We start from the raw sequence: 24,971 nt of genomic DNA on the forward strand, positions 1-24,971 counted from the left end.
CTTAACTCCAGCTGCTTCTCTGTAACTCCTAAAGGGTGCCCGCCCCCACCAGCCAGCCCCTGTGATCCATTTCCTCTGCCATCAGGCTGCTCTGTGGACATTGCCCCTCTCTCCTGCCCCTGAGCTGGTGAAGACTCACAAGAGGGACTGGGACAGGGACCAGCCTGTGTGCTTGTGTCACAAGCTCCCCTGGACAGCGGGGAGCAGCGCCAGGCAGACAGCTTCCTGGACAGCGTGCTCTGAGGGGAGGAAGCAGCTGGCAGGAGGAGGGGCTTCTGCCTGAAAAATAAGCCAGGAAGAAGTCAGTCGGGCTCAGCCAACCTCATCTTCACCCTTGATGGTAACAGGCAGGGTATCCTTTCACCCTTCAGGGCCAGGGGAGAAATGGGAAGGCCAAGGGTACAAGGGTTCAGACACCATTAAGCCTTCAGAGGCAGTTTCTCGAGTCATGGGGTAAGTCTTTCAAACAGCAGCACCGTAGAAAGGGGAGAAACCCAGTTGAGCTCTCTGCTAAAACGAGGCCAAAACTATTAGGTTTCAGTCCAAGGTCGTCCAGGGGCCGCTGCCTGATGGGGCAGTTGGCAGGCGGGGCAGTGGCCGCCTCTTCGTTCCCAAATGGGTGGCACCTGGCTGCCAATGCCTTGGAGGTGGAACGGTGAGGCGCTATGACCTTGCCATGTCTCCTCTGCAGTCCCACAGGACCTGTTGCAATGTTCACTTTGCCTGTTCTCCTGGCGCCCCAGGAGCAAGGTCACTGACAGTCCCAGGCTGGCTCCAAGGGGCTCCGTTAGCAACAGCCCTTCTTGGGGTGGACGGCGTTCTGCCCATGGGGTCCTTGTGGAAGGGGCTGCTCCCCATCAGAGCACAGACTCTCAGCTGAGCAGGAACACCAGGTTCCTGTGTGGGGCAGACTCAAGTCCAGCCAGAGCCTCGGAGCCTCACACCAGTCTAGCTGCCATCATTGTATCAGAGGGTGGAGGCCAAGGCTGGGGAGAAACAAAAAAGAATAGGGGTCTCCCAGAGAGCCAGGACGGAGAAGAGGAAGGCGGGACACAGTGGCCTCAAGCCAAGGTGGTCAGGGTGCAGGGTCATGGCGCCTCTGTCTCCCTCTCATCTTGGGGGGGCCTGCTCAGAAGCTCAAACGTGTCTTCCACCACCTGCCACAGGCAGTTGTCCAGCGGAAACTCGTTGTCCACCAAGTTGACCAGGAAGTAGTTGTCATGGATGTACTGGATGATCATGCGGGAGGGGGACTCCTCCTCATACAGCTTGCCCCACTGCTCAATCCACAGCGCGAAGGCCTCATCCTGCACGTGTGCACATGCGCGCACACAGGCGCACACACAGACACCCATGGACATGCAGGCACACATGCACAGAGGCACAGGCACGCAGTCTCACACAGAGATGGACACACACAGACACACACAGAGACGCAGGCACACACGCACAGAGGCACAGGTACGCACACAGAGACAGACACAGAGACGCAGGCACACACGCACAGAGGCACAGGTATGCATATTCGCACACAGAGACAGACATACACAGACACACACACAGACGCAGGCGAACATACAGGAAAGCACAGGTGCACACAATCGCACATACAGAAACACACACGGAGACGCAGGCACAGGTATGCACAGTCCCACATACAGACAGAGATACACACAGACACAACAGCCAAGTTAACAGAGCTGCCCCTACGTGGGGGCTCCATGCTCAGCACCCCAAGGGCCTCTGCTGCTCCCCAATAGGACGTTTCCCAGGAACTCAGCATAGCCCATTGCCAGTGCCACCCCCCTCCCTGGGTCAGAGATAAACACCGTGAGTCAGAGTCAGGGTGCTGCCAGCCCCGGGGGTGCAGCCTCCAGCCACCTACCCAGGACCTGGCGACACCGCCCGCCCAAGGCTCTGGAGGAGGGCAGGACAGGCCTGCTCCCGCCCCCTTACCTTCCAGAACATGAAGCTGACTGGGTCCACCACTGTGGGCTGGATGATCTCTCGGCCAGGGAAGATGCCCCAGGTGACCGCATTGGGCTGCAGCTCAGGGGCGTTGGTGATGTTTTCACCCTGGGGGGGGTGGGTAGGAGCAGACTTGGGGTGCAGACAGCTGCAGTCCTCTCACTTGGAGCACGCACCCCCATTCCCCTCTCCACCCCCCAGCTCTGCAGCTCTGTGACTAGCCACAAGCCTGAAAGTCAAAAGTCATCCTGGCCTTTTCTGTCCTCCGTCCGAGGTGCCAATCAGCTCCTCTTTCAGTGGTTCTGCTCACTTCCTCTCATGTCTCACCTGGCCAGGCCTCTCTGCTACTTACACCACCAGGCCTGGGGACTCTTGTCTGCCCAACCCTGTTATCCACATAGCTGTCCACTGGGATCTGCCCCCAATCAAACACAGGGCCAAGGCTACCTCTTGCCTATAAAGGAAACCTCAAATGCCAAGCAGGACAATTGAGCCCCCTGAGGACCTGGGCCTACCTCTGACCCCATTCAGCAGTGAGGCCTTTGCATACCCTCGGCCCTTTCTCGGGATTGCCCTCTGCTCCTCGTTCTTAAAGATTCAGGATACACAGGATCCCTCCCACCGCCTCCTCTGACCTCTCAAGTTAGACATCCCTCCCACATCTCCAGCTTCCTCTGCTGAAGTTCACTGTTACAAAGTGCAGCCGCCTGCACCCATTCATAATTATCCCCTGATGGCCTCCTTGTTAGGCTGGGAGCTCTAGGAGGGTGAGGCCTGGCTCTGTCTTCTAATCCACTTGGCATAATGCCTGGCCCAGTTGGGCACTCCGTGATTGCTGAATGGCAGAGTAAATGTGGTGCTCTGGCCCTACCGGGCGCCCTTTGACCCAAGGCTGGCCTACCTTCACATCCACGATGTGGTAATTCACCCGGAGCTCATACTTCTTCAGCACCTGCAGAAGCGCCTCCACCGTCTCTCGGGAAGTGAAGAACTCTAAGTAGGCCTGCGGGAAGGAGACAGGCACTGTCACATAACCTGCAGGCCTCACTGGACACCTTCCATGGGTGCTGCTGAGCGAGCCCTGTGCTCTGAAACACTGGACGCTTGTCCTGCTGACCGTGCCGGGGAGGCACCCATGAGGACACGTGTGGCAGGACACTTAAGGTGTCGGGATGAACAGTGGCCACTAGCTGGAGTTAGCAAATACATGAATGACAGGGAGGGGAGCAGGCACGTGCAGTTTCTTGGTCTTTGACGGATCTGAGGGCCATCTGGCACCCTTCCATCCAGTGGAGAAAGCGTCCACGGAGAAACCATTTCAGAAGCTGTACAGGGGGCCCAGTTTGGCAAGAGAGGCCTGTCTCCTATCCCCTGTCTGCTGGGTGGAGGGCTTCTCCAGCACCACCTGGCCATCAGGAATTAGCTGGGTTTATTTATTTATTTATTTAAACTTTGGCCACACCATACGGCATGTGGGATCTTAGGTCCCTGACTGAGGGATCTAACCCACCCACCTGCATTGGAAGTGTGGAGTCTTAGTCACTGGACGCCAGGAAATTCTGAAGCTGGGTTTATTTAAATTCACTTGCTATAATACTCATAAAACTGCAAGGTGGGGGCTGTTAGCTCCATTTTACAGATGAGGAAACTTAAGTTCAGGAAAGCTAAGGAGCTTGTCTAGACTGACTATACACAGCAGAGCTGGTATTCAAACGCAAGTCTTTCTACCCCCTGAGCCTTCAGGCTTTAGTTTAGAATGTAATTTTGACTCTAGCAGCCCCTGGAGAGAGGGATCCACAAGGAACAGTAATAACAGCTCCCAGTTAGGAGACGTTTCCCATGTGCTAAGCACTTTACGTGCTTTGTTGTGTTTCATTCCCAGAACACTTGACGTATCCCCATTTTATAGAAGAGAAAGCTGAGGCTCAGAGCAGCCAAGTGACCATTCTACCCAGGTTTGTCCGACTCTGAGTCTGAGTTCCCGCCCACTTTGATTCACTGCTGTTCAGAATAAACAGTCTCCGAGAGGAAGGCTGCTGTGTCCTCAGCCCTGGAGAACCCCTGCATGCAGGTCAAAGGGTGGGTAGCCCTGCAGGTCCCTGCCACACCTTCTGGAAGACATAGCCCCCACTGGGGCCCCAGCCCACGACGGGGTCAGAGGACGGCTTCCCGTTGATGTTGGGCTGGGAGTTGATGGTGAGGATGCCCCGCCGGTTCACTCTCAGCAGCTCCTCCTTCATCAGGCTGGTCTCGGCCGCCAGGGGCTCGTCATTCCAGGGCAGGCAAGTCACCTGAGGAGGGTGAGCCCGGCTGGGGCAACAACCCGACCTGGCACCCTCGGTCCCTCCCTGTTACAGGCCCCATCAGAGACCTAGCCTGTCTCTGCCTCTGCAAGCCCCTTCCAGGCACCCCGCATGGGGACCCCCTGACTCACCTCCTCCCTTGGCTGAGGTGCCACATCCAGACACGGCGACAAGGCTCAGGGTAGGGCGTCTGGCCCACAGGATGAGGGGCAGTACCCGGGGATCCCACCCCAGCCACACTCACTTTGTAGCCGTTCTGGTTGGGCTCTCCGGAGAGGTAGTGGGCAAAGACTTGGAAGACGCTTTCCTCACTGGTCAGCTCCGCCCCCCACATTTTCAGCAGCTCTTCCTTTGGGGACTTGCTCTTTAGGTAGAAGAGGTAGTAGTCCTTCAGCTCCCCAAAGGCAGGAGAGGAGGAGTTGCCCCTGGCGGAGGAGGAGCCCTAAGTCAAGTCGCACTCCTGACCTTGGGCTCCAGGCAGACAATGGCCTCCACCTGCCCCGGGGTTGGTGCATTCCTGTGAATTCTGTCCGAAGGGCTCCTCCACACTCAGTCTCTCTCCTCATCCGGATAAACCCACTCACCAGCGGCCGTTGGGGAACTCGTCCCACTCCTGCGTGCGGTAAATGTAACTCTTTGGTCTCGAGGCCCAGAAGATGGGCCGGACATCCTCCTCCCGGCGCTTGGGGTGGGCGCTGAGGGCCCAGGGCAGGGGACGCCTGTGTGAGAACGTAGACAGAAAGAGTCAAGGACTGGACAGAGGGAGGGAGGGAGGCAGCACTGAGCCCACGTTCTTCCATTGAACTCAAACATCAAGCTGGACAGGCAGTTCTGGCTGAGACTGGAGCTCTGACACTAGACACTGCACAACCCTCTGTGCCCCGTGGCGGCTGGCACAGCTAGGGTGCGCACATTCTGTGACTTCTGACTTCCTGACCCACCCGACTCTCCTCTGGGGCTCCCAGGCCTGAATTCGGGGCCTCTGGCCTCACCTGGGGTCCTCGATCCAAAGCCCCAGGCGCTTCAGCACCTCGATGGTGGCCACCTCGCGGTTGAGGGTGTAGAAGTGGAGGCCTGGCACCAAGCCGCTGGCCAGCAGCTCCTGGCACAGGCTCACGGCCTGCTCGATGCCGTAGTTGCGGATGGCAGCGTCGTTGTCTTTGATGGGCTCGATCACGTCCTTGATCTGCTGTGGCACCTCCAGTTTGGATAGCTTCACCAGCTGCCGGAGGGAGTGGTAGCCCTGCCCAAGACATGGGGGGCTGCAGGTGCCATCTCCCAGCCCGTCTCTCACCCCACACACTCATCCCCCCACCGGGTCTCCTGGCCCCTGTAGTGCACAGGGTGACACAGGACAGTCAGGCCATGCAGGACAGTCAGGCCATGCAGTGCAAGCACCCTTGCCTACTCCAGCTTTTTCTACTCTGCAGATTAGGGCAGCTGTCTACAACATCCCTTGGGCTTCCCTGGTGGCTCAGATGGTAAAGAATCTGCCTGCGATGAGGGAGACCCAGATTCGATCCCGGGGTTGGGAAGATCCCCTGGAGAAGGGAATGGCAACCCACTCCAGTATTCTTGCCTGGAGAATGCCACGGACAGAGGAGCTGGATGGGCTACAGTTCATGGGGTCACAAAGAGGCAGACATGACTGACCGACTAACACTTTCATACTTTATAGCATCTCAGCCACAGGCCTGAGGCAGCCCTTTGGCCCCTAGATGTATCTATTGATAGCACGGTGGTCATCTAAGCCAGTGGTTCCCAAGCCTCACCCATCACCAGAATCGTCCACCACATTTAAGAAATAATGGACAAAAAAAAAAAAAAGAAATAATGGACAGATTCCCAGGCCCCACCTCAGATCTACTGAACCAGAACTTCAAGGTACGGGGTCTGGAAATCTAGCCTTTGAAAAAGCTCATTAAATGATTCTGGTGACAGTGAAGTTTGGAAACCATTAACCAAAATTTATAATGAAAGTAATAACCCCTTTCAGTGACACTTATCAACAAGCCCCTCCAACAGGTACTACTGCTATTTGAGAAGACATCAGGGGTCTGAAGTAGCTGGCAAGACAGCACTTTGCAAAGACTGAGCATCTGTCTAATGAAAATCTAATGAGAATCAGAAAGAACTTGAGCCTGAACTTGGCACTTCACCCCAGGGCCCTGGCTAAGGCGGAAGTGCTAGCATGAGCAGGGGCGGTGGTGGGAGTCCATTAGCACTCCTGGGACCCTCACCTGAATAGGGAAGATGCCAGGGAGGATGGGGCAGGTAATGCCTATTTCGGAGCAAGCCTTCACAAAGTGGAAGAACGTGTCAGCCTCAAAGAACAACTGGGTGATGATGAAGTCGGCTCCCGCAGCCACCTTCTCCTTCAGGTGCTTCAGATCAGCCTCAAAGCTCTCTGCTTCAGGGTGGCCTTTGGGGTAACCTGCCAACAGGGATACCGTAGAAAGAGGCTGGCTCCACCCGCTCAAGGTGAGTGATGAAGAAACCAGAGAGCCGGCAATGGACAGCTCCGGACCTATACCTTCTAGCCTCTCAGCACGGACAGGCTGAAGTGGTGATGGCCGCACTGCTTAGATGGGCCCCTCGCCCCGAAGGTGACCCTCGGGGAGAGCTGGCTTACAGTCAGCACCGCCCCCCCCCCACAAGAGTGGGGGTGGACTGCCCTCAAATCCCCACACTGTCCTGCTTCATGGTCCGTGCAATTAGTCAGGCCAAGTTGACCTGGACTTGGTGGCCACAGAAAAGAGAAAATGCTACATTCACACTGGCTGGGCAGCTTGGGAGGATGGGCTTGACTCTAGGTACTGGATGAAAACAGTGCTTTTAATTTCACATCAAAATCACTCAGTGGTGCCAGACAGTACAGCCAGAACCACGTTACACAAGGAAGAAGTGAAGAGAGTGTAGAGGTTCTGCTTGAAGAAAAGAATGGAGAGAACATGGTAATTATTCCTAAATGCCCATAGGTCTGTCACCAAGAAAACAGAGTGACCTTAGTTCCTTATTCGCCATATTCTGTGCTGCTTCTGATGGTTCGCCTGACAGTGGAAAGAGCAGCCCCACAAAAGAACAAACTCCCAGAGTGTGAAAACATGGGGTGGGGCATGGATGTCCACATGCTGGGATGGTAGGGATGTCTGGGAGGCGGGGCCAGACCTCCCCAAGGCACCTCTAGCTCCAGGAATGGTACACCTCACCCCACCCCACCCCATTTCCCTAAAGGACTAAACTCACTAGTGGCTCTGCCTGCACCGAAAGACCGGAGGACCTAATGAACTACAAGCAGAGCACTGGCTTCCTCAGCCTGAGGCCAGGGCAGGACCCTAAGGCAGGAAGTGAAAGACCTGAACCCATGCTGTTGGACAGCCTGGCTGCTTTGCTGTGACAAGGCAGTTTCATTCTTAAGAAAGCCCGAGTCATCAAAAATGGATAGAAGAACTACTGTTTCAGGGACAAGGGGGTGGGAGGATTAAACACCAGACTGTTACACTTTCAATAACAAGGCTATTTTTCCAGCAGGAATTTCAGAAACAGAGGTTTTAACAGCCGAAACTCTAGAAAACCTCAACAGCACCCAACAGATCCAGCAGTTGCCGATGTTCAGGTTTTGCTACATTCTTATTCTACGGTGGCCAGCCGGGTGCTTTCTAACGCACCCGTCTGCTTTCTCATCCACTTCACCACGAGCAAGGCACCAAACTGCTCGGCAATGGTACGCTCACAGCTCTGCTGGTTTTAACTTGTGACCATCCAATGCTCATTGCACGTGGGCACATTCCCCAATCAACCGACTGTCTTGTGGCCCCGTGAGCAAGGACACTTGAATTCCCACTTCCTCATCAGGGCCTCCCACTCTCATCTACCTCAACACCTATTCTGAACACTGAGAACAGTGGACCTGTACACTGGGGGCCTGAGGACACAGCCCAAAGCCCCCACAAGAAGTAATTTCCTTGAAGTCACATGGCTTACTTTTTAAAATCCAGGTCACTCCCATGTTCTACTGCATAACATAGCTGGGTTCGTTTTAGTAAGAGTGATATAATTTTCTCCAAAATATTTGAAAAAATCATCACGCCAAGATGATGCATCAAATGAATCCCTGGACTTCCGGTGTGTCTGGCACACACTGCCTCATCATACTTAAGCCCCTATTCGAGAAGCTTAAGGCCCAGCCCCCAGCAGTGCAGGCAAGAGGGAAGGCCACGCCCTCTCTTTCTAGCAGGTTAACCTCACCTCCCAGCTGTAGCTAAAGAAACTAGAGTTGAAACTAGAGTTCTCTCTCCTGAGATCTGGATTTATCACTGAGGCCTGTAGGTCCATCTTGGCTACACTCAGGAGCAAGCAGTGGGTCACGTGTGTACCATACATATCAGAGACAAGGAAAGTGTACATATTAGATCTATTGGATGAAGCATGGAGCAGTGGAAGGCAGAGATGGGGCTCTGTGGCCCCAGGGAGAATGAGGGAGGGCTGTGGATTCCAGGGCTTAGTGAGGTCTGATGCCATTTCCTGACCTTATTCTGAGATTCCCTGCCCTCGGAATCTTAATAAATATATCTCTTGTGTTTGAAGAGGAATAGAGCTGGGGAACAGGCTAATAGCAAGAAAAGGCAGAGGAACAAAACTTTACAGTATGAAGGGATATGGGGTGGGGGGAAATCATGGGTTCTGATTCGCGTTCACCTTCAGTAACTAAAACCTCACTTTGAAACTGTTCACACCTCCCTAATACAGTTAAAAATAATGTGACCCTTTTCCCTTTCATATGCAAATGTAACATCCTTTTTTCATCACGTCAAGAACACATACATATCTTCCTTGGAAGTCTGGGTGGTTAGATTTTGGCCACCAGGAGTTGAAGAGGAAGGGGAGAGGAAGGGGGTCCCAACGGTGGGCACAGGTCTAAGAACAGAGGAGCCCCGGCCATACGACACTGGTTTATGCTACACGAACAGAGAATCACAAGTTCAGCATTGGTACTTTTCATTCCATTGTATTCAGTTGTATAGTACTTCCAAATTCAAAATGAAAAGAAAAGCTGCTCTGCATCAAAACATCTGAGCAATGTTACATTTTAAAAATGGACAGAGGACTTCCCTGGTGGTCCAGTGGTTAAGAATCTGCCTGCCAATGCAGGGGACACAGGTTCAATCCCTGGTCTGGGAAGATCCCACATGCTGTAGGGCAACGAAGCCTGTGTGCTGCAGCTACTGAGCCCTCGTGCGCTAGAGCCCACGCTCCCCAACGAGAGAAGCCACTGCAGTGAGAAGCCTGAGCACCGCAACTAGAGAGTAGGCACCACTCACCGCAGCTAGAGAAAGCCCTCGTGTAGCAATGAAGAACCAGCACAGCCAAAAATAAATAAATGTTTTCAAAAAATAAAACTAGAAAAAAAAAAATTAAGGGATGGTGACACTCCCAGGAGCATGGTGTATGAGAGGAGGAAGAAAAGGCAGAAGATGTGGTCTGTCCAACTCACCTCTGCACCTCCATCACTCCATTCCATCACAGCACAGGCCTCTCCCAACGGTGCAGGCAGGCCCCCGTGGTGCACTGAACCTTTTGAGGTCCTCATCTATGCCTCTCCTTCCTTCCTCTCTCAGGCCCCACCCACTGAGACACCCCAGCCCCTCACCTGCCACACAGACGTCAAAGTAGTCACCAAACTCGTTTCGGATGTGCTTCACCAAGTCCGTAGCATAGTTGAAGCCTCCTTCCTCCTCTTCCCACTGGTCACCTATGGGGTCTGCAGGGTTGGAGGTCACAGTGCTGGGTCTCACCCCACTTTCAGGAATTCCTCTGTTCCTTCTCCCCACGCCCACACCCAGGGCCAACAGAATCTCGAAGGCAGAGCCTTCCTATTACTTAAGTTGGTGTCTGAGCTTTCCATTGTAGCACTTGGTAAACAGTGGGAGCGACAGCAGCAGCCAAGCCAGCAGTCACCAGGCACAGATGTGGGCAGCAGCTGGCAGAAAACAGCTGCCGCTCGGCATTCAGCCCGGAGCATCCGAAATCGCCCCCACCTGCTCACACATGGGTGTGTCCAGGCACCTCACCCAAGCCCACTGCTCACTCTTCCACTCCCTGGGAACCCTTGCCTCCTGGGAGAAGCTTCTACTCATCTCAGGTGAAACGTGGTCTTTGGGGATAGGGAGCAAGAGGCCACAAGGGCCCGCCCAGCAGACTGCTGCTTCCCACACTTGTGTCCCCCAATGACAGCCCGGCCAGAGGCATAACCAGCTACTCTCACTCCTGGAACCCAGGTCAGAGCTGAACTCTGTGACTGGGTCAAAAGCCGGGAGCAGGAAGGGATCGATTCAGTGGTATACATCACAACAGAGGGTTATCAGGCACCGGCTGCGGTCCTGACTGAATTCCTACTGAGAGGTCAAGAGATCAAAAAGTGGCTCCGTGTGTCGCCCATGGTCCTCTTGACCCATACCACCTACTGATGCTCCTGGCAGGGATGGGACCCAGAGAAAAGAAAAGGACCACTGCAGGGACAGAAGAGGTCCTCCAGAAAGCAAGACCCCAGAGAGCAGGCTGCTGGCTCCACACCTCCCCTCAGCGCCAGGATGTTCTTCAGGCCCAGCTGCTTGGCTTTGTGCAAGTGGCCTGTGATCTCCTCCCGGCTCTGATGACAGCAGGTCATGTGCAGGATGGTCTCAAGGCCACAGTAGTTCACGGCGGTGCTGGCAATCACCATGGACGAGGTCTCCTTGTCGGAGCCAGGATCCCCGGCTGGGTGCCAGGTCACGTCTACAAAGAGGGGGCCACCCGCTCCCATCCGGTCAAACCTGTAGGGAATTTTTTCTGAGGAAGGGCTCCTCGGGGTGCACCACCCGTCACCACCTTCCCATGGGGTCTTGGACTTAGAGAAGCCTCACCTGCAGGTTGGCATCAGACTGACCTGCATTCACATCCTGGCTCTGCTACTCACCAACTGTGCGATCTTGGGAGAATTACTTAAACTCTCTGTGCCTCAGTTTTCTCATTTCTACAATGTGGCAGGGGACAGTGCCTACTTCTTAATAACACTCTGAGGATATCATGACAGATGGCCCCACGACTCAAGAACAGTGCCGGGTACGCAGTGAACAAGCAATCAATGCTATTATGCTATTATGCATAATCAATGCTATTATGATTACTCTTATTGCAAAGATAACAACAATAAAGCCATTTTCTGTGAGAGCAGCACTTTGGACTTTTCAAAGTGCTCGCATATTTACCATCTCAGGTGAATTAAGACATTTTGATGGATAAGGGTTCAGGGCACTCCTCAGAGTGGCAAGCAGGGCCTTATTCTAAGGGAAAAGAGGGTCAGCAGACACAAGTTTCTTCCATGCTGCCCGCCTCCACCACTCCCCAGCCCCCAACACTGCCCGGTCCTGGCAGCAGCCAAGAGTCCTGCAGAGCACGTCCACATTACCAGGACTGGTATCAAGAGCCACATGGATGCTGTGTTATAAAAGTTGTGAAAAAGAGAAAGTGTTAGTCGCTCAGTTGTGTCCAACTCTTTTTGACCCCATGAACTGTAGCCCGCCAGGCTCCTCTGTTCATGGAATTCTCCAGGCAAGAATACTGGAGTGGGTAGCCATTCCCTTCTCCAGAGGATCTTCCTGACCCCAGGATCGAACCCAGATCTCCTGCATTGGAGGCAGATTCTCTACCATCTGAACCACCAAGGAAGCCCATTATAAGCTGTGGCGCATTTGCACATTTTTGTGTCTTCAAATTTCACAACCTTGGGAATGACACATAAGTGCAAGCAATACAAAGCATAAACTTTAAAAAAAGAACTGCGATTCATAAAGCGCTAATGCAATCCAGTTGGCATTTCTCGATTTCAAGGGCGTAATCCCAAATGCCAAACTTGCTAAAAATGTTCTCCAAGCCGCTGTTTTTTAACTTTCTAAACTCTACTCATGATCTAGCCACAAACTCCATCAAAGAATGCTGTCTGGGAGAATGAACATTCTTAACTAACGGAAGACTGTGAATAAAAATTACACGTGCCTGGAGAGACTTTTACAGACCAGGAAGTGGCTAGTGGCATACCAAAGCATCTCTCCTGGCTTGGCTTCATTCCAGCCCTTGGAGCTACCTTTTCTCCGCTGGGTCAAAGTGCAGCCCAGCCGCAGGGCAGACAGTTCACCTATTCACCCTGCCTCCACTCCCCAGTCTGTACTCCTTATCTTACACCAACTCACCTGGAGATGAGATTGACAGCGCCCTGGGCAGTTCGGGGAGGGAAGAACTCTAGGGAGAACCACTTGTCACCAGAGTCCATCCTCCGCTTCATCTTCTCCCGGAGTCTCTCGCATCGCTCGGGGTCCAACCCCGGCGTGGAGCACCTTGAACTGTCCTTGGAGCTCTCGCTGCCGCTGCTGCTGCCCTCCAGGCGGGGGCCTGGGCCTCCGTTCCCTCTGGGTTCGTTCACCATGGCAGAGTTCCTGCTGCACGGGGGCGGGGGCGAGGGCGAGGGCATGGGGCGTGAGACGGCGGGGCAGGCGGCCGAGCCCCAGCGTGGCAGGGTCAGGTGAGGGATGCTGCGTTTTCACGCAGGAAGGCGGCCGGTGAGGGTCTGGGTGACAAAGCCCCCACCCAGCGACTCCGCAGTAAGGGCTGTCTGTGCTGCCTCGCTCCAAGCTTGGCCCTCCGCTGCTGCCTGACTCCAGGGACGTCAGCCCCCACCCGGCACATGCTCTTCAGCCCCTGGGTCCTCTGTGACCGCTACCTGATGGAGGGTGGCACTTTGAACCTTCTGCTGCCAGCCTCCGAGGCTCGCATTCCCAGGGAGGGGCAGCAGTGCCCCGCTGGGAAGACCTTGGGTTTTGGACGGTCCATCTCCGCCCGGGGTAAACTCAGACCCCGGACCTCAGAGTTCCTGAGAAACGAAGAACCTTCCCCAGCGGGTGTGCCTGAGTGGGCGGAGCCATGACAAAGGAAGAGCTTAAAGCTGTAGCTGGGGCCAGCGCGAGGGGGCGGGCGCAAGGCTTCCAGGCGAGAGGGAGGGCTGAGGCACTAAAGTGGTTGAAGATGGATAGGAGGAGGGGGACGTGGGGCTGCTGACCGCAGCGTTTAGGTGGAGATGAGGTCAACAGATGTTCAGGGCGACTGGATCACTCGCCAAAGAAGGAACAGTTCGGCCCTGGAAACATCTCCTGGGACTGGAAACAGTTTGTGTGCACGCAAGATGGAAGGGCTTGGGGCTTGACGAATCTGCCAGATTTCTAAGTTTGTGATTCTCCAACAAGACCATGTCATGGGTTAGAAGTTGACATTGGCTGGGTTCCAAAAGTAGCCAGATCCAAGTTCTGTAAGGCCATGGATTTATGTCCAACTTGGAACAAAGACTGTCCAGCCTGTGCATGTCTTTCAAGCTGTTGTCCTTACACACATCAGTGAGGTCAGTTCAAGAAACTGCACAGCCACCACAGCTGAAGCCGTGAACCATGGCAATCACAGGCAGGCCAGGCTGACAGAGGGCACAGGGCCACGGGGCAGTTTGGTGGGGAACATGGGACACACTACTCATGCACCGCAAGAGTATCCAGTGTGTGGCAACGCGAAACATTAGAGGAACAACCAGGCCAAGATCATGTGTTTCAGGGAATGCCTACTGCCAAGCCCATGTTCTTAACTAGTTTGGGGTCCTACACTCATGAGAAACTGATGAAATCCAATGCTTCTCTACCCTAAAACATACACAAGTCTCCTTGGTACATCCAGGGTCAAGGAGTTGACTCCAGACTGTGCTTTCCATCCTGAGGGATGCCCATTTTGATTCTGACCTAAAGCTCCAGTTTCTCCGTAAGGGATGAACACGAAGTGTAAGAAAGGGGAGTGTGTCAAGATCAGCCAAGTATGGCCTCTCCTCTGAAAAGAAGGGAGTGCATTGTTAATCATCTGTTGGAGCAAAACAGGAGCAGGAGAAGAGGCTGAACTGCCTACAAACTAACTGCTCCTTCGTCTGTTCATGAAGACGTCCTAGCTCTGACCAGGCACTAAACTTGTTTCAGCATTTTTTCACGTGCTACCACTTAATCCATTTTAAGCTAGGACCCCAAAGGACCCTGTTGAAGCTGGGGATTCACATGTTTATCTCTCTTCTTCCCAGTTCCCTGAGACCAGGGCCAAGTATTCTGCCTATGGTATCCCAATGCCTGGCATCCGGTAATAACAACCGGCACTCACTGGGCACCAACAGGCCAGGCACTGTCACACCGTTCTCAAAACAACCCTCCACCAATGGATGTGCGTGCTCAGTCACTCAGTGTTTACGACTTTTTGTGACTCCATGTAGCCTGCCAGGCTCCCCTGTCCATGGGATTTCCCAAATAAGAACACAGGATTGAGTTGTCCTTTTCTTTCCTAGAGGATCTTCGGGACCCAGGGGTGGCACTGGTGTCTCCTGCCTCTCCTGCACTGGCAGGCGGATCCTTTACCTCTCAGCCACCTGGGAAGCCCCTCTGCCATTTGATGAGCACTTACTTAATCGGTGCCAGGCACCTGGAACAGTGGGCAAATACTGGAGCCCGTCACTCTTAGAGGGGTCCAGGTGGGCACTTGTGTGCAGCCCGATGCAGTGGCGTCGGGGAAAGCAGTGCCAGCGGCCCTCGGCTCTTCTCAAGATGTTCAGCCGCTCTGGCGCGCTGCGAACAGAATCACCGGGTCACTGGGTCACGGGCAGGGGCGGAAACCAAGACCCAAGTCCGGTCCCAGGGCACTGGGTCACCACCCCACCTCAGAGCCGCCTCAGCCCTGAAGTCCCTCCGTCCAGGCTTGGGGCCGAAACTGAGTCTCTGCTCCAGGGTTGGGGGGGGTCGCAGGGCAGTCAGTGGGGGCTACTTTAGTCTCACCGAGGACGCGCGCGCAGAAAGGGCTGGCCAGCCTCCACCGCTCCCCGCCCCCCACCCCCCGCAAGAGCCCGCCCCTGGGTGGGTGGCCCCCAAGGCCCGGGTCTCCCCCGCAGGCGACGTACGCCTCGCCGTCACTCACCCTCCGGTCACGGATGACTCAGAGCTCGCGGCCTCCGCAGCTGTGTGGCGGCTAGTGAGTGTCCGGCGGAGGGGGCGGGGCTCGGGAGGAGGCGAGGCGCGGATGTCAGGTTGCTAAGGGAGGCGGGAGCAGAGGACGGAAACCGCCCTCGCGGACGCTCGGAAGCCCCGCCCCCAACATGGCCGCGCCCAGAAGTCTCGTTGGAAGCCGGCCCTCCGCCGTCATGTGACGCGAGCCCTCGCCCCACCCGTCTGCAGCCACTCCCCGTCTCCATCCTCAAGCTCGAGAGGGCCACGTGACACTCCCGGGACCAGTCACGTGAGGCTCGGATCCTGGGTGGGAGGGGGGTTGGCAGAGGGGTCCAGAGTGGCAGTAAAGGAGGAAGATGGCGGGATGCAGGGGGTCCCTGTGCTGCTGCTGCAGGTGGTGCTGCTGCTGCGGTGACCGTGAGACCCGCACGCCGGAGGAGCTGGTAAGGAGCGGGTGGAGTCGGGCTGGGGAGGGGGCGGTTGCTAAGGGACTGCGAGAGGCGTTGCCGGGGGTGGGGCCGGGTCGAGCTAGGCCCGCAGGTGGCCGCGGGTGGGGCCTGGGCTCCGCAGCCCGGGCTCTTGAAGCATCTGCCGGGCCTCACATGCCCAAGTCTGGGGTCTTTTCTCATAAGCCCTCCCTGGAATCTGAGGGAAGATATAGGCCAGCTCCAGTCAATCTCATACACATTAATTTTTTAGTTTCCACTTAAAAGGAGTTTTGAATGAAACGAGCATTTCAGAATGAGCCCCGTCACTGGACTTTACATATCATGCCGCTGGCTTAGTTTTTCCAGCGCTTTGTCACTGTATCCTTCACCCTTTCTGGGTCACTGATAATCCAGCTTCCCTCTGCAAAGCACCCTGGGAAAACTTGAGTTGTGTCCTCAGAGTTGACAAGTCTCTCCTGATGTAAGACTTCACGTGTTGTCAGAAGGAACCTGAAGTCTTTCCCCCTTAAGCTGGCAGGTGACATCTTTGAAGTGTCCTGAAGATGAGTGGTGATTTGAAGAATGTATGGTAGGAATGAAGAGTTCAGCTGATGACTGTATATACCCTCGCCACATCACCCCCATCCCAAAATGGTTTTTTTTGTTTGTTTCTTTGTTTTAGGTGTTCCTATTTGATGATAATGGATACAGAGGATTTAGAAATTAGTAGCTGGTTTCAGTAAATACTTCTGCCTCTTTCCACTTTTTTTTTTTTTAATTAGTTGGAGGCTAATTACTTCACAACATTTCAGTGGGTTTTGTCATACATTGATATGAATCACCCATAGATTTACACGTATTCCCCATCCCGATCCCCCCTCCCACCTCCCTCTCCACCCGATTTCTCTGGGTCTTCCCAGTGCATCAGGCCCGAGCACTTGTCTCATGCATCCCACCTGGGCTGGTGATCTGTTTCACCATAGATATTATACATGCTGTTCTTTCGAAACATTCCACCCTCACCTATTTCCACTTTTAAAACCATTGAAAGGGTCTCCCTTGTCTGGATTTGTTTTTCTAGACCATCCTTGGAGAAACACAGGAGGAGGAGGATGAGATCCTTCCAAGAAAAGACTATGAGGTAAGATTCTTAGATGCTGTCTTGGGTAACAGAAGGAGTGAGTGACCAGCTCACTTCAGACTGAAGCATTAGGATTTCAACCAGAGATGTCTATGACCTTCTCTCCCTGGGAGTGAGTGGGTAAGAGATAACTTCTTTGTCAGAAGGGGCTGTTTGAGAAGCCCTTTTCTCACCTTAGCCTCAAAGCAGGGTCTGAGTGTGTCTCCAGGCTTTCATAGATCTATTGCACTTTAACCTGGTTAGAGCATGTGTTTGCCATTAGATTGTTTGCTTTTGTAACTTGTAGAGACCCAGAGTCAAAGCCACTGACAGCATTTGCTTGTAAACAGGTGTGAGCCAGGAAGCCTTGCTTTTCTTCTAAGAGAACTGAGTTTTCAGATGATTGTTTGCTGCCCAAGCAGCTTCTCTTGGAATTGTCAGTTCTTGGTTATAGTTTCTGACTTCATGCTCAGGACTTAGAGAGAGAGCGAGTGTGTGTGTGTGTGTGTTTTGTGTGGTGGGGAGCAGTAAGGCCAGTGCTGCTAGAGTACCTTTTATTATTTAGTCAGCTTATAGTGACATTTCTGTGACTTTTGAAATGGCAAAAACAAGCCATGGTTGTGATAGAGGATTTTCATATGATTTGCAAAAGGAAGCTAGGGAAAAATCTACAATCCTGTTCATGGAAAGATGACTATTCATTTTACTAAACGTCCTTTTCTGTGCCTTCTTTTAAATAACAAAGTGAAATTCTACTAAATACACTATTTTAACATGGTTTTCCCTCCCAGTTGATAATAAATTTTTGTATCAATAGATATTTTTCTATAATACATTTTTAAATGGGGAAATAGTATTTCATTATTTATGAAATAAGATAATATTTTTTATCTGACTTTTCTATGTTATGAATTGCATGGTGGTGACCATCCTTTCTTGTTTATCTTTAATTGCTTTCTTAGAACTAATTCCCAAAATGAGATTAATCGCTGTCTGTACTTAATGACTTTAAAAAAAAAAATACCACATACTTAAAAAATTCAATATTCTAGAACAGTAACATACCCAGACTAATTTTCTTTCTAATATTTTATCTACTCTTGCTGTAGAATTTAGTGTATCTATTATGATTTGTAGTTTCTCATGGGACTTTTTTAGTTCCATGAGAAGCTGCAAATCATAAATGTAGACAAAATGGGCAGAATAGTACACTGAAACCCTCTGTACTCATCAGACAGCATCGTTCAGTCATGCCTAACCTTGTTTCATGTGTGCACCCATGCACTTCCCCCTTCCCATATTATCTTGAAGGAAAGTCTGTACATCATATCATTTCACCCATAAATAATTAAGTTCAAGTCTTTAGTGGATAAGGACACTTTTTCTCCTACCATAAGCCAGTGCCATTTTCACACCTAAGAAATTCACAATAATTCCTTGATATCAAACAACCAGTGTTTGGATTTTCCAGTTGTCTTATAAATGTCATAAGTACTTTTTCATAGTTTTTTTGAATTGGGTTCCAAATAAGGTCCTAATGTTGCACTTGTTTGATACATCTTTTAAGTCAGATAGGTTTGAGATGAAGTAGATTCCACCTTCATCTTTGTTTTGTTATTGTTTCATCTTTTTTTTCCCCTTGCAATTGACTCAACAAAATAATTTTAAGAGTCTAAAATTTGCCAACTGTACCGCAGTGGTATAATGTGCTACTCGGATGTGAATGCTTTTAATCAATCAAAAAGCACAATATCCAATGATATATTGTCTCATAGTTCTTTTTAAAAATAATTAATTTATTTTATTTATTTGGCTGCATCAGGTCTTAGTTGCAGCAAGCAGGACCTTGGATCTCTGTCAAGGCATGCACACTCTTAATTGCAGCATGAGGGATCCAGTTCCCTGACCAGGGATGGAACCTGGGCCCCCTGCTTTGGAAGCATGGAGTCTTAGTCCCTGGACCATCAGGGAAGTCCCATAACTCTTAAATAAGTGTTTGCTTGTACACAGTAGAAAGATTTGCAAGAATTAGTATGACGATCCATATTGTGCTGTCACCTTGCCGTCCCTCCTTCAACCTGGTGATATCATTCTGATGGTTAAAACTGACACTGTCTCAGCCTTTATCCTCCTCCTGGGATCTCAACACTGTGTGTCTGGTCCATTGATCTTCTGTTCCCTTCACTCTTTTTGCTAAATTGCACTCACATCAGTAATGCATTTCCTCTCACCTTATGCGCATATTTGTGTAAATTTTATGGGTTAATGTTCTTTTGTGTGAGTCATTAATATTTCTCAATTAACCATCTTCTTGAGAGCGTTTGCTGTAAAAGCAAGTTTAGTTAGGCATTGGCTCAGAAAAGTCAGCTCAGGTTTTATTTATGAGGGATCAACTAGAAAACCCTTCTTCTGAAGATCTCTCTAAAATGTGCTCCTTCCTGTCTTAGTAGGCTTCCCTGGTAGCTCAGCTGGTAAAGAATCCGCCTGCAGTGAGGGAGACCTGGGTTCAATCCCTGGGTTGGGAAGATCCCCTGGAGAAGGGAATGGCTACCCACCCTGGTATTCTTGGCCTAGAGAATTCCATGGATAGAGGAGCCTGGCAGGCTACTGTCCGTGGGGTCGCAAAGAGTCTGACACAACCAAGTGACTAACACAGTGTTGTTCCTGCCTTAGTGAGAGTTCACTGTACGTACTTGACTCTTTCTTTAATAAGTGGGGATCTTACAAGATGTTAGAATCCCCGTTTTGACATCCATTCTCATTATAGATGGTTTGAATAATATCAACTCCCTGTTTGTGGGATGAGATCATTACCAAGGAGTATTGTTTTTCTGCATGTCACAGAACCTATAGTGCCCTTTTGAGGTAGAGAAAGGCACCCCCTCAGAGCTGAGGACTTAGAATAACAGGCCTCCCCTCTCTGAGCCATTTCAACGCCAACACCCCTGCTAAAGGCCCACCGAAGGTGCTTTTTGTGTGAGCCCTAAGATGCCTTCCTGAGTGAATTTGGGCTATACCTCAGTCCCCATCTGCGCCCTGTAGCTGGGTGCCATTTTTGCTCATAACCATGGACATCAGCCCTGAGGCCTATCTATACAAGTTTTATTTTTAAAGAATTTTATTTTAAAGAAGTTGTTAGTTTCCTAAACCAAAGAGTAACATATACAGCAGAAATAAAAGGAAGTTAGTCATGGCAAAGGAGAAGTAATTATCTGGTTTTAATAACAGATCATATAGTTCTTGGGTACATGTTTACCAAGTGTCAAATTTTCAAAACTTAAAAAAAAGTTTGGTGTTCTTGTATTACAGTTCTTTCTAAATGTCCCTTTTAATAGCCTTATTGAGCTATAATTCACATTCTATACAGTTTACCCATTTAAAGTGTACATGCAGTGGTTTTTATCTACTTTTTTCATGCAGTGGTTTTTAGTATATTCACAGAGTTGCACAACTATCATCGAATCAATTTCAGAATATTTTCATCACCCAGAGAGAAAACATGCACCTATTAGCAGTCACTGCCCACTCTTCTCACTCTGACCGTAGGCAAGCACTAATCTACTTTCTGTGGCTATACCTTTGCCTGTTGTGGATGTCTGCAAACCTTTTCAATGTCTATGGAGCCTTAGCGTTATTAGAACCATCAAGCAAATAATTGCTAGTGGTTTTTATACATATTGAGCATGAAGGATATCATATTTTTCAGCATGTTAATTTTTTCCCATTTGTTTCTAGAATGTGATGTCACCTAATTGATTAAAACGTGTGTGTGTATATACATACACACATGTATATGTGTGTGGACATGATAGTTAACCCTTGAACATGAGTTCAGGTGCGCAGGTCCACTCACATGCAAGTTTTTTTTTTCCCCCAATAAAGATAGTGCCTATATTTTCATTTTACAGATCTTTAACTAAGTGTGGGGAAAAATTTGTGTTCCGTTAGAGATCACAATGTGTGGAATCCAAAGAACTAGGGTTGAGTCCTGATTCTGTCCACATTATTTCAGCTTCTTGTCCTTGGTTGAGCCATTTATCAAATTCTTCATTTTTGAGGGAGAAATAGCAAAATGTGGATTTTTACCTGTGTGGAAAGTTACTTCCCCTAACACACATGTTGTTCAAGGGTCTACTGTATGTGTGCGTGTATGTGTGTGTGTATGTAAACTATATATGTGTATATGTATTATCAATAAATACATATATGTTTAATCATTCACTGATGGGTCTAGTTTCCCAGTGGAAATATTGTTTACTGGTTGTTTTTTTTCTTCCTGATTGTTTTTTTTGTTTTATAATCAGGCAGACAATTTTGTTTCTAATATCAAAAAAAGTACACCATATTTGCCAGGAGAATTTTAGGTAACATCCAGATGTGAGTGCCTCCTGAAATACCACCTCAGAGTTAACCATTGTGAACGGTTTTCCCAAATGTTTTCTATTGTATGCTGACATACAAATCTTCATTTAATCAAAATAGGATGCTATTATACATTTTAATCTGCATCTGCCTTTATTTATTTATTTTGCATCTTGCCTTTTTTACTTAATCTTTGCACATTGGCCACATCTGTCCTTGAAGACCTGTCCAAATTCTTTTTATGGCTACATGAATGTGTGCATGCTAAGTCACTTCAGTCGTGTCCAACTCTGTGCAACCCTATGGACTGTAGCCCGCCAGGCTCCTCTGTCCATGGGATTCTCCAGGCAAGAACACTGGAGTGGCTTGCCTTGCCCTCCTACAGGGGATCTTCCCAACCTGAGTCTCTTACGTCCCCTGCATTGGCAGGCAGGTTCTTTACCACTAGTACCACCTGGGAAGCCCTATGACTACATAGTCTTCCATGTTGGGTGGATAAAAGTTGATTTGATCAGTCACCTGCTGCTACTCCAGGACCCTTTTAGAAAAGGAATTTGGACTTTGGGTAGTCACAGAGATGGAATGAACTGTCACATGTCACACCTGCATTTGTTTAGCGGCTGACTCTGAACTCCTGTGTGGGAGTGTGGCTACCAGGCCAGTGTCCAAGTTTGTTCACTAGCTGATGTGTAGGTAGCAACAGGTTATGGGGAGAGAGCACGCAGCAGACTGTTTTCCTTTGGTGCCAGACTGCTGCTGCTTGTGCACGATGTGGAAATAAAATCACTTCCTTTGAATTATTCCTCAGAAGTATCCCTGGCACACCTGCAGATCGTTTGCAGAACTGCTGTGTTCTGTGAAGTTTAAGGAACTGTTGTAGGAGTCAGGCTGGATCTGTGCCTCTTCCTAACATAAACCGAAAGTTGTTTTTTAAAACAGTCTCCACGTTTGTCTCGTGACTCACCTCTTTTTCACAGATGCTAACTGCAGAAGATACTTAAAATTAGACTTGCTAAATTAATTTGGTTCTGGTTAATGGAAGCATCTGTTCGTCAATGGAGTAAGTTGGATAACACCAGTGAGGGTGCGAGGTCTTTTAGTGTTTGGCAGAAACAGGGCACTTAAAAATATTTAGTTTAAAACTTCCTAACGCATAAAGTATGCACCTACAGGGGTGCTGCTGAAAAGTCCATGTAAGTGATTTTGATTAAGAAGGATCTGAGGGGGTCTAAGAGTCTGTGTTTCTATCGAGCCCCTCCTGGGTGCTGCTCTGGCCATCAGTGCTTTGAGTGGTGGGAACCGGAAGGTTTATCCTTTCCAGGTTATGGTAATTCTTCCTATCTGCTTATGACTTTTTCTTTACTCACACATCCTTCTTTCAGAGTTTGGATTACGATCGCTGTATCAATGACCCTTATCTGGAAGTTTTGGAGACTATGGATAATAAGGTGAGTTCCTTATTGATCTTTTGGGACCAAGTAGGTTTTATGACAGCCTCTTTTTCTTTTTCTTTTTAAATTATTTTAATTGGAGACTAATTACTTTACAATATTGTAGTGGTTTTTGCCATACATTGACGTGAATCAGCCATGGGTGTACATGTGTTCCCCATCCTGAATCCCCCCACCTCCCTCCCCATGCCACCCCTGAGTACCCTGTCTCATGCATCGAACCTGGACTGGCGAACTGTTTCACATATGATAATACACACGTTTCAATGCTATTCTCTCAAATCATCCCACCCTCGCCTTCTCCCACAGAGTCCAAAAGACTGTTTTATACATCTGTGTCTCTTTTGGACAGCCTCTCTTTCTGTTCTAAATATTTTAGTAATTTTCCTTAACCTTTGGACTCTTAACCCTTTTCATGGGATATCTATTAATACCATCTATTAACCAAATTAAGTCTATTAATTCCTTAGTCCTTCAACCTGCCAGCCAGCATGTCCACTGTCAGTGCACCTGGCCTGGCCCTTCACGTTCTTCATTCTTGCATTGTAAAGCTTACCTGCCACACTAGACATCATGTCTGTGCTTGCTGTCCATGTGGAATTTAGTCTGAAACTGGTTGGCTGAGATGTAGTCCCTCCTTGCTGCCATCATAATCCTGAGTCATTCTTTTCCTCTGTGAACAGAAAGGTCGCAGGTATGAGGCAGTCAAGTGGATGATGGTGTTTGCCATTGGAGTCTGCACCGGCCTGGTGAGCAGGCGGGGAGATCATGGGCCAAGGGGCGGCGGAGGGCAGAGGGCACGCACCAGTCTGGCAGATAAGTCATTTGTCCTTATAACAGAGACTGCCTTTTTTTGTTTCTTTCTTTTTTAAGTATAATCCTGATACTTTTTTATACTTTTCACTTTATGAAATGAAAGTGAGCCATGCAACGCTGATGCCCTTTAAAGCACTTGAAGTCTTGCTCAAGACCTGTCCTTTGTTATGTGGTCCCATTAGGTAGATGACAGAGTGGGGAGAGTGCTTAGTGGATGCTAAGGTCACTCTGCAGGGAGAAAGCAACATGATGAGAACAAAAGTGTGACTATTATGCTCTTTGCTTGAGCACAGCGTGCCAGTAAACAGGACATCACGGATCTCCATGAACTCATTACGCTGTCCCTCTTCCCTGAACACTGCTCATTTTACCTAGAAGGTAGAGCTGGCCATTGTGGGTAGAGGAATATGCCTGAGTGCACAGGGTTCTGGGTCAGCACGTTCACAGATGAATCCCAGACGAGAAGAAATCATGAAACATTGCCAAAGATTGTCATAGCAGAAGTCTGGAACCGTATCTACTGACTCACCATGCTTCAACCCGGAGCAGAGAAGCTAGAAGAGTTAGCAGACAATCCAAATGATAAATGTCAAATCTGATTTTCTGTCAGTACAGTGTTAGAAAAGGGGATTGTCTTCATCCATCCAGACTGCTACAGCAAAAGTATCACGGACTGAGAGGCTTAAACAACAGGCATTTACTTTTAATAGTTCTGGGGTCTGGAACGTCCAGGCCAACAGATCTGGTGTCTGGTGAGCGCCCAATTCATCATTCACACATGGCCGTCTATTTGCTGTGTCTTCAGGTGGCAGAAGAGGCAAGGGAGCTCTCTGGGGTCTCTTTTATAAGGACACTGATCCTATTCATGACCACAGAGGCCCCCCCCCCAACCTCCTAATGAGAGGGGGTTAGCATTTCAACATATGAATTTGGGAGTGGGCAGGGGAGACTACAAACATTAGCCCATAACAGTGTAAATGTATTCTTAAGCAGTAGTCTATTAATCACCTTTCTCTAGAATTAACCACAGGTTTCAAACTTAATTCTACATAACATACCCATTAAGTGTAAATACATATGTAAACGTAATGTAGCCACAAGAACTGACCACAGGTTTTAATTTCAGATTTTTACTGTGGTAAATTCAGAGATCAAGGAACATCTTACTAGTTAAGATTAATAGCATTCAGGAGGCCTCTTTGATAATATTCTGATGGATGCTATTGTGGGGGCACCATGGGCTGATTTAATTGTTTTATTTTGCTATATAGTTTCCTGGTTGCAGATTACCCTGTAATAAGCATAGTTACTAACAATATAGGTGTTAGTCTCTCTGCTACTGTTATGTCAAACTTTAGCAACTCTACAGAATACCCTCCTGTTCTCAGAAAGCAGACCTGCCTTAATAATGTAGCAACCATCTCCTCTTGCTACTGGCTGTCTTCTCCTTTGATCTGTGCAGTTCAATGTTTCAA

The 24,971-nt window shown here is 49.9% G+C and overlaps 2 protein-coding genes across 10 annotated transcripts in view; one reads left to right on the forward strand and one right to left on the reverse strand.

Annotated features, from left to right (window-relative positions):
• Positions 1-306: 306 nt before the first annotated feature.
• Positions 307-15,415, reverse strand: MTHFR (methylenetetrahydrofolate reductase). 6 transcript variants are annotated; one of them, XM_043484725.1, is made up of 13 exons: positions 15,291-15,415; positions 14,784-14,944; positions 12,500-12,742; positions 10,845-11,083; positions 9,922-10,032; positions 6,512-6,705; positions 5,264-5,514; positions 4,856-4,990; positions 4,516-4,696; positions 4,077-4,259; positions 2,870-2,971; positions 1,957-2,076; positions 307-1,307 (listed from the first exon to the last, which is right to left on the reverse strand). In XM_043484725.1, exons 3-13 carry the CDS (start codon positions 12,730-12,732, stop codon positions 1,089-1,091), a joined length of 1,968 nt encoding a protein of 655 aa, XP_043340660.1. In that variant the 5' UTR covers positions 12,733-12,742; positions 14,784-14,944; positions 15,291-15,415; the 3' UTR covers positions 307-1,088. The 6 variants fall into 6 exon arrangements, with proteins under 6 accessions (XP_043340660.1, XP_043340659.1, XP_043340661.1 ...); XM_043484724.1 differs by having other exon boundaries at positions 12,500-12,745; XM_043484726.1 differs by lacking the exons at positions 14,784-14,944; positions 15,291-15,415 and adding an exon at positions 13,027-14,739 and having other exon boundaries at positions 307-986; positions 12,500-12,745.
• Positions 15,416-15,532: 117 nt separating this feature from the next.
• Positions 15,533-24,971, forward strand: part of CLCN6 (chloride voltage-gated channel 6) — a 33,572-nt gene continuing 24,133 nt past the window's right edge. For all 4 annotated transcript variants that reach the window (XR_006272510.1, XM_043484718.1, XM_043484719.1 and 1 more), the window contains exons 1-4: positions 15,533-15,762; positions 16,829-16,888; positions 22,612-22,677; positions 23,364-23,429. Coding sequence is in view for 3 of the 4 variants with exons in the window: in XM_043484718.1 (XP_043340653.1) it covers positions 15,676-15,762; positions 16,829-16,888; positions 22,612-22,677; positions 23,364-23,429 (279 nt within the window). In the remaining variant the exon portion in view is untranslated. The remainder of the gene's footprint in view (positions 15,763-16,828; positions 16,889-22,611; positions 22,678-23,363; positions 23,430-24,971) is intronic.

This window comes from Cervus canadensis, chromosome 13 (assembly GCF_019320065.1).
Source record: "Cervus canadensis isolate Bull #8, Minnesota chromosome 13, ASM1932006v1, whole genome shotgun sequence".
Lineage (NCBI taxonomy): Eukaryota > Metazoa > Chordata > Mammalia > Artiodactyla > Cervidae > Cervus > Cervus canadensis.